Here is a 12,500-nt window from a genome sequence, read left to right as displayed (position 1 = left end):
CATCACTGCTACACCATCACTGCTGCTACACCATCACTGCTGCTACACCATCACTACTACACCATCACTGCTACACCATCACTGCTGCTACACCATCACTAGTGCTACACCATCACTGGTACACCATCACTGCTGCTACACCATCACTAGTGCTACACCATCACTGCTGCTACACCATCACTACTACACCATCACTGCCACACCATCACTACTACACCATCACTGCTACACCATCGCTGCTGCTACACCATCACTACTGCTACACCATCACTGCTGCTACACCATCACTGCTACACCATCACTGCTGCTACACCATCACTACTACAATATCACTGCTGCTACACCATCACTGCTGCTACACCATCACTACTACACCATCACTGCTACACCATCACTACTACACCATCACTGCTACACCATCACTGCTGCTACACCATCACTGCTGCTACACCATCACTGCTGCTACACCATCACTACTACACCATCACTGCTACACCATCACTGCTGCTACACCATCACTACTACACCATCACTACTACACCATCACTGCTACACCATCACTGCTGCTACACCATCACTGCTACACCATCACTGCTGCTACACCATCACTACTACATCATCACTGCTACACCATCACTGCTACACCATCACTACTACACCATCACTGCTGCTACATCATTGCTGCTACACCATCACTGCTGCTACACCATCACTGCTGCTACACCATCACTACTACACCATCACTGCTACACCATCACTACTACACCATCACTGCTACACCATCACTGCTGCTACACCATCACTGCTACACCATCACTGCTGCTACACCATCACTACTGCTACACCATCACTGCTGCTACACCAATACTACTACACCATCACTGCTACACCATCACTACTACACCATCACTGCTACACCATCACTGCTGCTACACCATCACTACTGCTACACCATCACTGCTACACCATCACTGCTGCTACACCATTACTGCTGCTACACCATCACTGCTGCTACACCATCACTACTACACCATCACTGCTACACCATCACTACTACACCATCACTGCTACACCATCACTGCTGCTACACCATCACTGCTACACCATCACTACTACACCATCACTGCTGCTACACCATCACTACTGCTACACCATCACTGCTGCTACACCATCACTACTACACCATCACTGCTACACCATCACTACTACACCATCACTGCTACACCATCACTACTGCTACACCATCACTGCTACACTATCACTGCTACACCATCACTACTGCTACACCATCACTGCTGCTACACCATCACTGCTACACTATCACTGCTACACCATCACTGCTACACCATCACTGCTGCTACATCATTGCTGCTACACCATCACTGCTGCTACACCATCACTGCTACACCATCACTGCTACACCATCACTGCTACACCATCACTGCTACACCATCACTGCTGCTACACCATCACTGCTACACCATCACTGCTGCTACACCATCACTGCTACACCATCACTACTGCTACACCATCACTGCTACACCATCACTGCTGCTACACCATCACTGCTACACCATCACTGCTGCTACACCATCACTGCTACACCATCACTGCTGCTACACCATCACTGCTACACTATCACTGCTACACCATCACTGCTACACCATCACTGCTACACCATCACTGCTGCTACACCATCACTGCTGCTACACCATCACTACTGCTACACCATCACTGCTGCTACACCATCACTGCTGCTACACCATCACTACTGCTACACCATCACTACTGCTACACCATCACTGCTACACCATCACTGCTACACCATCACTACTACACCATCACTGCTGCTACACCATCACTGCTGCTACACCATCACTACTACACCATCACTGCTACACCATCACTGCTACACCATCACTGCTGCTACACCATCACTGCTACACCATCACTGCTACACCATCACTGCTGCTACACCATCACTACTACACCATCACTGCTGCTACACCATCACTGCTGCTACACCATCACTGCTGCTACACCATCACTACTACACCATCACTGTTACACCATCACTGCTACACCATCACTGCTACACCATCACTGCTGCTACACCATCACTGCTACACCATCACTGCTGCTACACCATCACTGCTGCTACACCATCACTGCTACACCATCACTGCTGCTACACCATCACTGCTACACCATCACTGCTACACCATCACTGCTACACTATCACTACTGCTACACCATCACTGCTGCTACACCATCACTACTACACCATCACTACTACACCATCACTGCTGCTACACCATCACTGCTGCTACACCATCACTACTACACCATCACTACTACACCATCACTGCTGCTACACCATCACTGCTGCACCATCACTGCTGCTACACCATCACTGCTACACCATCACTGGATTAGGGTTGAGCAGGTCTGGGTTATATCTTATCTAATACCAGTTAGACCGGTTCATGGAAAGTAAAACGATAACATGGATCATCATGTTGGGATTGTTTACCGTGTTGAATGAAGAGAAAGAGATGGGGAGGATATGAAAGGACTACAGCAGTGTGTTTCAGACAGTAAAACCAACTGATGATGTCATCCCTGTGTGTTGCAGCATACAGGTGCAGGAGATGAGGGTGGTGGACAGTCTCTGACATCATCAGGAAGCTGCCTGACAGACTTCAGGGCCCAGCCCTTCGTGGAGTGCCAGGGGCCTCGAGGCACTTGCCACTACTTTGCCAACATCTACAGCTTCTGGCTGACCACGGTGGACGGCACGGCCTCGTCCTCCGACATGTCGTCCAGCACGCTGACGGAGGGTCGGCAGCAGAGGAGGAACATCGGGAGGTGTAACGTCTGCATGAGGGAGTGAAGAGCACCTCCTCTTCCTCCCGCAGAGTCCCAGAGGACGGACAGGAAGACGCTCGTCTGATTCTCTCTGTGAGGAGACACTGTCACGCTAATGCTAATGCTAACGATACTGCTGCCAGTCAGTCAATCAATGAGTCGTGTTCAATAAGAGCACAAACACTAAAATGGTACCTTTTATTTGTTGTCTTCCTGCTTTGAACCGGGTTGTCTGATAGTTTGAGTTTCACACAGAGAATATCAGCCTAGCTGAGATTCACTGATATTAAATATTATTCATCTCCCTACAAGACTTTTACTGTCTAGACCCTGAGGATGAAATTGTAAATATTAAAGTTCATTTAATTCATATTTTCATATTAAGTATTGCTGCAGCTCTGATTCAGTGTCAGTGTTCACCTGTTCACCTGTTCACCTGTTCTCTACCTGCAGACAGTCAGCTGGTGCAGAGCTAACCCTAACCCTGCAGAGCTAACCCTAACCCTGCAGAGCTAACCCTAACCCTGCAGAGCTAACCCTAACCCTGCAGAGCTAACCCTAACCCTGCAGAGCGACGGACATCCAGCAGATAAACAGTCTGCTGGATGTTTGCTCAACTGGTATATTACGGTGCATTCAGAACTTCCTGGTATATTACGGTGCATTCAGAACTTCCTGGTATATTACGGTGCATTCAGAACTTTTCAGCCCCATTTGACAAAATTGGTTAATACATATTTACATTTTTTTTTTTAAATAATCCACATAAAGTTGTTTCTGTAGCATATAATAATGTATTTGTCCCTTTCTGTGTATGAATATGATCTGAAATGTGGAAGCATCCCAGCAGAGGGGATGAAGGAGGAGCCTCTTCCTTTATCTACAAAGAGCTCTGAGGAGCTGATATTTGACTTTATTGATCGTCCTTTCTCCTGTAACAGTTTGACTGACCTGTTTTACTTCAGACTGTTACCAAGTTATTAATATTTATTAATACTTTGTTCCTAACAGTTGATTGAAAACGTAGTTTAGTCTCTTTGTTAGATTGATTTAAAGCGAAGCATCAAACCAGCAGTGATAACTCAGTCATACCTCATCAATAACTCTAAGTCATTAATGATTGATCAATAATATTTGAAATATTTTGATCAGTTTCTTGCTGTCTGGTGGAAACTTGTATCTCCTACGGATCAATAAATATGATGATTGTCTGGATGGCAGTATATTTATTATAAAACCCTCACAGGTCACATCATTAGTCAGCTGATCAGAAATTACACGCTGTGATGCAACATCATGTGATGTCACAGCTGATTGGTCGTTGGCGTGACGATCTGTCCTCATCAGAGCAGACGACAAGTCACTTTTAGCCCCGCCTCCAGCATCGCCCGCATCATGACAACTGCACTGAAAACGCATCCTGATTGGTCAGCTGACACACTGGATGCTTCCTGATTGGTCAGCTGACACACTGGATGCTTCCTGATTGGTCAGCTGACACACTGGATGCATCCTGATTGGTCGGCTGACACAGTAGATGCATCCTGATTGGTCGGCTGACACAGTAGATGCTTCCTGATTGGTCAGCTGACACAGTGGATGCATCCTGATTGGTCAGCTGACACAGTGGATGCATCCTGATTGGTCAGCTGACACAGTGGATGCATCCTGATTGGTGAGCTGACACAGTCGATGCATCCTGATTGGTCAGCTGACACACTGGATGCATCCTGATTGGTCGGCTGACACAGTAGATGCATCCTGATTGGTCGGCTGACACAGTAGATGCTTCCTGATTGGTCAGCTGACACAGTGGATGCATCCTGATTGGTCAGCTGACACAGTGGATGCATCCTGATTGGTGAGCTGACACAGTCGATGCATCCTGATTGGTCAGCTGCGTGGATGCATCCTGATTGGTCGGCTGACACAGTAGATGCATCCTGATTGGTCGGCTGACACAGTAGATGCTTCCTGATTGGTCAGCTGACACAGTGGATGCATCCTGATTGGTCAGCTGACACAGTGGATGCATCCTGATTGGTCAGCTGACACAGTGGATGCATCCTGATTGGTCAGCTGACACAGTAGATGCATCCTGATTGGTCAGCTGACACAGTGGCTGCATCCTGATTGGTCAGCTGACACAGTGGCTGCATCCTGATTGGTCAGCTGACAGACAGTAGATGCATCCTGATTGGTCAGCTGACACAGTGGCTGCATCCTGATTGGTCGGTCAGTATTTCCTGTGAATATGTTTGACATGAACTTTTAAACGTGTTCAGCTGTTATTGTTCTTTTTTCAATGTTTTAAAGTAAAAACAGAGCGAATACTAAACTGTTCTGTTATTCTGAGTCCAGCATCAAAGCAGAACCAGAACCAGGAGAGTTCTGGTTCAGATCTGAGGAAACATCTGTAAATATGTTTCTTGACTGTCGGGTGTCTTCATGGTTCTGCAAGTTTTCTTCTTCGTGGTTTAAGTTTCTCAAAAACAATAAAAATCATCTTTCTCTAACAAATGAAAAACAGAATGGATCGTTCTGATTGGTCGAGGGAACAGCTGACTTCCTGTAGAGGCAGACTGGTTCCGGGTTCATGTGTCATCTCTCTGTGATTTGTAAATATGTTTTTCGTACTGAACTTGGTCGCTTTATATTTTTACTGTAAATGTCATCAGAGTATTTATTTAGCCTGAATTCATGTGGTGCTATTTCATGTTTCATTTCTTCCTTTTTATTTTATTTTGGTAAATGGTTACACACTGACATCCTGCCCCTCTCCACCCTCCTCCAAAATAAAATGACTAAACATCCCACAGTAACAGCCGTACGTTGGATTAGCTGCACTGTGATGTCATATCCTGTGATGTCATTTCCTGTGATGTCAGACTACTAACTACAGATCCCAGAATGCTTTGAGGGGACATCAGTGTTTAATACTCTGCTTTGAGTTCAGTTTTTATAAATCTGAGAATCAATGAACAAAGAAAGAAACTAAAAGAGTGAAAATAAAGATGTTAAATATTAAATAGAGGAAGCTGAGCGTGAGGAGGGCAGAGGGAGGCTATTTAAACCTGTCGGTGATATTTTAATCTAGGAGGAAACTTCTCACTAACACTTGTGAAACATTTTACTCTCTGTGGACCAACAACAATAAATCGCATCAAACTTTCCTTCTGTGTTTTTATTCTAGTCGATCATTTAATAAAGTTGTTTTTATTCGATCATTTAATAAAGTTGTTTTTATTCGATCATTTAATAAAGTTGTTTTTATTCGATCATTTAATAAAGTTTAATAAACCATGAAAGATGTTTAACTTCATTCCTGAAAACTGAAAAATAACATTTCTGCTTTTACGCAGGGTGAGGAGGGTTAATCAGCTGATTCTTTATCTCACATCCAAATATGACCGAAGATAAAACCTCATCAAAGGTGTTGGAGGGTTAGGGCCAGGATCAGAACCAGGATCAGAGACCAGGGACAGCCCTGATGGAGCCCAACACCCACTGAGACCAGGATCAGAACCAGGATCAGAGACCAGGGACAGCCCTGATGGAGCCCAACACCCATTGAGACCAGGATCAGAACCAGGATCAGAGAGCAGGGACAGCCCTGATGGAGCCCAACACCCACTGAGACCAGGATCAGAACCAGGATCAGAGAGCAGGGACAGCCCTGATGGAGCCCAACACCCACTGAGACCAGGATCAGAACCAGGATCAGAGAGCAGGGACAGCCCTGATGGAGCCCAACACCCACTGAGACCAGGATCAGAACCAGGATCAGAGAGCAGGGACAGCCCTGATGGAGCCCAACACCCACTGAGACCAGGATCAGAACCAGGATCAGAGACCAGGGACAGCCCTGATGGAGCCCAACACCCACTGAGACCAGGATCAGAACCAGGATCAGAGACCAGGGACAGCCCTGATGGAGCCCAACACCCACTGAGACCAGGATCAGAACCAGGATCAGAGACCAGGGACAGCCCTGATGGAGCCCAACACCCACTGAGACCAGGATCAGAACCAGGATCAGAGACCAGGGACAGCCCTGATGGAGCCCAATACCCACTGAGACCAGGTCTTACAGCAGAGAATGTGAACCCAGCTCTCACAGCGGTTGTTTAGGGACCCAATGGCTTGCAGCAGAGACCCTGGTACCCCAAACTCCCACAAGGTCCCCCGAGCCCCCGGTCCTAAGCCTTCACCCCGGTCTGCCAGTCCATGGGTGCTATACTGTCCCTGACCACCATGACAGCCCCAAAATGTGCAGAGCCCCCCCCCCCCCCCCCCGAGACCAGCCCGGGCTGAGTCCTGCTTCCCTTTCCTGAGTCTCCTGACGGTTTTTCAGAACTTCTTTGAGGCCGACTGAAAGGTGTTCTGGTAGCAGGTTCTGACCCTCCTGATGCTGGATCCTGGTGTTTGTTCTGATCCATGGCTAGCACACAAGTCCAATAACACCACTCAGGTTCTGATGGGGCCGGTCCCCCCCCCCCCTCCAGTTTGTTCCCTTTGAGATGAGATGAGGTTCTGATAACAGAAGGAACTTAAACATAGAGACACACACTGTGGCATCATCTGGTTTTATTGGTGTAAATACAGAATCAGAACATCAGAACTTTCTCTTCTATTAAACATCATGTAAACATTGTTCCGTCCTTACAGACGGACGAGTCTGTCATTGGGGATAAAAACAGCTATTTCACAACAGGTAGAGGCATCAGTGAGATGTAGGACCTCTACTGATGATGTCATCTCTACTGATGATGTCATCTCTACTGATGATGTCATCTTGTTCATTATTCACACGACACTTTGGAATCAAACTAATTCACATTTTTAAGTGTACAACATTTGGCAGGAAGTCATTACACGCTAAATATATTCAAACATTTGGACTGAAAAAGTGAATCTGATGAAGGATGAATAACCATCAACAGGAGGTCAAAGGTTAGGGGTAGGGTTAGGGGTTAGGGTTGGGTGTTGGGTGGGTGGAGCAACAAGGCAGTGTTCTGCTTCACTGAGATTGAGTGTTTCATCCTGTAGGGGGCGCTCTTTATAACAGTCATGCCTTTAATCTGTAGTGAGAGCTACAGGAAATATTTATTATGAATAATGAAAGACTGACATACTGCTCAAGCTCCTTTTACTTATCTCTGAAATGTTTGTTTAACTTTTATATTTCTTCTAAACCCTTTTGGTCTGTAATAAACCCAGTGACTTATTATCTGCTTGGGTGAAGGGTTAGGGTTGCGGTTCTGTGTCAGACTACTGAGGGAACATTATTGTTATTCACTACTTCACATAAATCTAAAACCAGAACCAGAACTGATCGGGTCTAACTGTCTGAACACGCTGAACTGGAGTCACACTGGTTTCTGTTTGAATACTGCGGAGCAGATCTGAACCACGGAGTCAAGAGTTAAACATCTGGACCAGGTTCAGGGTTAGGACCCAACCCTCATCCAGAACCAGAAGACTAACCCGGGATCAGGATCCAGACTGAAGAAGACTCTCAGTGGTCCTGATCTGAACAGGATGAACCACTTTCACTCCAGTTTGTGTTCAGACATGTAGGATCGGATCAGATCTGGATTACAAAGTGTCAACATCCTGTGTAAACCCAGTTTGTAGTATCCATGGCAACCGGCGGGTCCAGCTACTCGGACACTTTGACCCGAAAGGTGACGCGACCGAGAAACTTATCACGCTCGTCGTTGTTCCGGAGGTCCGAACCCTCGACCCTACACTCCACCGTCTGCTCCACGTTGTAGTCTTCCTTCGTTAGCATCAGCTGCACGGCGACCAGCGGCTGCACGTAGTCCGGCTGCAGGAAGAGGGTCAGTTCATGTACTTCCTGCTCACTAATGTTCAGTTCATCTACTTCCTGCTCACTAATGGTCAGTTCATCTACTTCCTGCTCACTAATGCTCAGTTCATCTACTTCCTGCTCACTAATGTTCAGTTCATCTACTTCCTGCTCACTAATGTTCAGTTCATCTACTTCCTGCTCACTAATGGTCAGTTAATCTACTTCCTGCTCACTAATGTTCAGTTAATCTACTTCCTGCTCACTAATGGTCAGTTCATCTACTTCCTGCTCACTAATGGTCAGTTCATCTACTTCCTGCTCACTAATGGTCAGTTAATCTACTTCCTGCTCACTAATGTTCAGTTCATCTACTTCCTGCTAATGGTCAGTTCATCTACGTCCTGCTCACTAATGCTCAGTTCATCTACTTCCTGCTCACTAATGGTCAGTTCATCTACTTCCTGATCACTAATGCTCAGTTCATCTACTTCCTGCTCACTAATGTTCAGTTCATCTACTTCCTGCTCACTAATGCTCAGTTCATCTACTTCCTGCTCACTAATGTTCCCTTCATCTACTTCCTGCTCACTAATGTTCAGTTCATCTACTTCCTGCTCACTAATGTTCAGTTCATCTACTTCCTGCTCACTAATGTTCAGTTCATCTACTTCCTGCTCACTAATGGTCAGTTAATCTACTTCCTGCTCACTAATGTTCAGTTAATCTACTTCCTGCTCACTAATGGTCAGTTCATCTACTTCCTGCTCACTAATGGTCAGTTCATCTACTTCCTGCTCACTAATGGTCAGTTAATCTACTTCCTGCTCACTAATGTTCAGTTCATCTACTTCCTGCTAATGGTCAGTTCATCTACGTCCTGCTCACTAATGCTCAGTTCATCTACTTCCTGCTCACTAATGGTCAGTTCATCTACTTCCTGCTCACTAATGCTCAGTTCATCTACTTCCTGCTCACTAATGTTCAGTTCATCTACTTCCTGCTCACTAATGCTCAGTTCATCTACTTCCTGCTCACTAATGTTCCCTTCATCTACTTCCTGCTCACTAATGTTCAGTTCATCTACTTCCTGCTCACTAATGGTCAGTTCATCTACTTCCTGCTCACTAATGTTCAGTTCATCTACTTCCTTCTCACTAATGGTCAGTTCATCTACTTCCTGCTCACTAATGTTCAGTGACTTCATATACAGGGAAGTTATTGATTGGCTTTTACCCCTAACCCACTTCACACAAAAACACACAAAGAAAACAATGATCTATAAAACACAAAAGCTTTGTTGGTAATACACGTAGATTTTTAAGATAATTGAAATTTAGTAGTTTGAATTGTAATGTAAGGAACATTTATGTTAATCTAACCAGGAAGTGTTTATGTTAATCTAACCAGGAAGTGTTTGTGTTAATCTAACCAGGAAGTGTTTGTGTTAATCTAACCAGGAAGTGTTAGTGTTAATCTAACCAGGAAGTGTTTGTGTTAATCTAACCAGGAAGTGTTTGTGTTAATCTAACCAGGAAGTGTTTGTGTTAATCTAACCAGGAAGTGTTTGTGTTAATCTAACCAGGAAGTGTTAATGTTAATCTAACCAGGAAGTGTTAATGTTAATCTAACCAGGAAGTGTTAGTGTTAATCTAACCAGGAAGTGTTAATGTTAATCTAACCAGGAAGTGTTAGTGTTAATCTAACCAGGAAGTGTTTGTGTTAATCTAACCAGGAAGTGTTTGTGTTAATCTAACCAGGAAGTGTTAATGTTAATCTAACCAGGAAGTGTTAATGTTAATCTAACCAGGAAGTGTTTGTGTTAATCTAACCAGGAAGTGTTAGTGTTAATCTAACCAGGAAGTGTTTGTGTTAATCTAACCAGGAAGTGTTTGTGTTAATCTAACCAGGAAGTGTTTGTGTTAATCTAACCAGGAAGTGTTAGTGTTAATCTAACCAGGAAGTGTTTGTGTTAATCTAACCAGGAAGTGTTTGTGTTAATCTAACCAGGAAGTGTTTGTGTTAATCTAACCAGGAAGTGTTTGTGTTAATCTAACCAGGAAGTGTTTACTCACATGACTGTTCTTTCCGTAGTAGGGGAAAAACATTTTATCCATCCGGCCCTCGAAGGGGAAGTACTGCATCTGTAACGGAGTGTCTCTCTGGGATGGGAAATCAATGTGTGTTACTATGGCAACTGCATTTCCGCTGTAACTAAGCACATATTCAACTTTTTTAATTCAGTGATTTTGACTTTTTATTATGTTTTCAAATTGTACATAAAAGTAGTTTATGCAAATGTCCCAATTTAAATGTGACGAAACTTTATTAAAAAACACACAAATTACAAATTATATGATTGATCTCACAACAGTAACACTGCTGGGTGTGTGTGTGTGTGTGTGTGTGTGTGTGTGTATGTGTGTGTCTGAGCGTGTGTGTGTGTGTGTGAGCGTGTATGTGTGTGTCTGAGCGTGTGTGTGTGTGTGTGTGTGTCTGTGTGTCTGAGCGTGTGTGTGTGAGCGTGTGTGTGTGTCTGAGCGTGTGTGTGTGAGCGTGTGTGTGTCTGTGTGTCTGAGCGTGTGTGTGTGTGTGTGAGCGTGTGTGTGTGTGTCTGAGCGTGTGTGTGTGTGTGAGCGTGTGTGTGTGTGTGTGAGCGTGTGTGTGTGTGTCTGAGCGTGTGTGTGTGAGCGTGTGTGTGTGTGAGCGTGTGTGTGTGTGTGTGAGCGTATGTGTGTGTGTGTGTGTGAGCATGTGTGTGTGTGTGTGTGAGCGTGTGTGTGTGTGTGTGTGTGTGTGTGTGTGTGTGTGTGTGAGCGTGTGTGTGTGTGTGTGTGTGTGTGTGAGCGTGTGTGAGCGTGTGTGTGTGTGTGTGTGTGTGTTACCTTGGCAGTACAGTTGATGTAAGGGTCTCCTCTTGGTCTCAGTCCAATCACCTACAGACAGAAGACAGTTTTAGACTTTTCTTTGGCAGGTTAGAGGAACCTGACCCAAACCCTTCACTGACCCGGTTCATCTTGACGATGATGCACGGTTTCCCGTCTGCGTATCCGAAGCTGCCGTCTGTGAGACCGGAGCACTGCTGCAGTGTGCTGCGTTTAAACTGACAAACCTTCTTCACCTGCTCGCCGGCTTGCTCCGTGTGTTCGCCCACCAGACACAAGTCGTTACGCTCCTGCATGCTGTCGTTATATCCTGCAGGTCACATGACACATTCAATGACATCACACACTGTGTCACATGACACATTTAATGACACCACACACTGTGTCACATGACACATTCAATGACATCACACACTGTGTCACATGACACATTCAATGACATCACACACTGTGTCACATGACACATTCAATGACATCACACACTGTGTCACATGACACCTTGAATGACATCACACACTGTGTCACATGACACCTTGAATGACATCACACACTGTGTCATATGACACCTTCAATGACATCACACACTGTGTCACATGACACATTCAATGAGTACACACACTGTGTCACATGACTCATTCAATGACATCACACACTGTGTCACATGACACATTCAATGACATCACACACTGTGTCACATGACACCTTCAATGACATCACACTCACACTTTTATCATGAAGTTAACAACGTTCATTTAAAGGTGAAGGACGGCACACTGTCACCTGTTCACAGGTAATAATACACCTAACCCCCGTCAGCTGTTCACACATGATGACATCGCACAGGACCAGACATGATGACATCACACAGGACCAGACATGATGACATCACACAGGACCAGACATGATGACATCACACAGGACTCACGCTGCAGCAG

The 12,500-nt window shown here is 45.3% G+C and overlaps 3 protein-coding genes across 3 annotated transcripts in view; 2 read left to right on the top strand and 1 right to left on the bottom strand.

The window, feature by feature from the left end:
* col4a4 (collagen, type IV, alpha 4) overlaps positions 1-3,044 on the top strand; it is a 63,339-nt gene extending 60,295 nt beyond the window's left edge. The window contains exon 46 of the mRNA XM_062420006.1: positions 2,636-3,044. Within this exon, the coding sequence (XP_062275990.1) occupies positions 2,636-2,893 (258 nt within the window). The 3' untranslated portion in view covers positions 2,894-3,044. The remainder of the gene's footprint in view (positions 1-2,635) is intronic.
* A 2,355-nt stretch (positions 3,045-5,399) lies between these two features.
* LOC133981121 (cuticle collagen 34-like) lies at positions 5,400-6,999 on the top strand. The gene is made up of 2 exons (XM_062420005.1): positions 5,400-5,439; positions 6,302-6,999. Exons 1-2 carry the CDS (start codon positions 5,400-5,402, stop codon positions 6,997-6,999), a joined length of 738 nt encoding a protein of 245 aa, XP_062275989.1.
* Positions 7,000-8,530: 1,531 nt separating this feature from the next.
* Positions 8,531-12,143, bottom strand: LOC133981119 (sodium/potassium-transporting ATPase subunit beta-3-like). The gene is made up of 5 exons (XM_062420003.1): positions 12,098-12,143; positions 11,688-11,875; positions 11,566-11,616; positions 10,756-10,842; positions 8,531-8,698 (listed from the first exon to the last, which is right to left on the bottom strand). The coding sequence occupies exons 1-5, from the start codon at positions 12,141-12,143 to the stop codon at positions 8,531-8,533; spliced, it is 540 nt and encodes a 179-aa protein (XP_062275987.1).
* Positions 12,144-12,500: the final 357 nt, after the last annotated feature.

The sequence above is a fragment of the Scomber scombrus genome, chromosome 5 (assembly GCF_963691925.1).
Source record: "Scomber scombrus chromosome 5, fScoSco1.1, whole genome shotgun sequence".
NCBI lineage: Eukaryota > Metazoa > Chordata > Actinopteri > Scombriformes > Scombridae > Scomber > Scomber scombrus.
The sequence above is the reverse complement of the archived record's forward strand: the minus strand, read 5'-3'. Positions and strand labels throughout refer to the sequence as shown.

Excerpts from the sequence above, each read along its gene's own strand:
- LOC133981121 (XM_062420005.1), top strand. The coding sequence starts at position 5,400 with ATGGATCGTTCTGATTGGTCGAGGGAACAGCTGACTTCCT. Across the intron at positions 5,440-6,301 it reads GAGGGAACAGCTGACTTCCT|GTGTTGGAGGGTTAGGGCCA; the intron begins GTAGAGGCAGAC and ends ACCTCATCAAAG.
- LOC133981119 (XM_062420003.1), bottom strand. The coding sequence starts at position 12,143 with ATGTCATTGAAGGTGTCATATGACACAGTGTGTGATGTCATTCAAG. Across the intron at positions 11,617-11,687 it reads TCATCGTCAAGATGAACCGG|GTGATTGGACTGAGACCAAG; the intron begins GTCAGTGAAGGG and ends TTCTGTCTGTAG. Across the intron at positions 8,699-10,755 it reads ACTACGGAAAGAACAGTCAT|CCGGACTACGTGCAGCCGCT; the intron begins GTGAGTAAACAC and ends CTCTTCCTGCAG.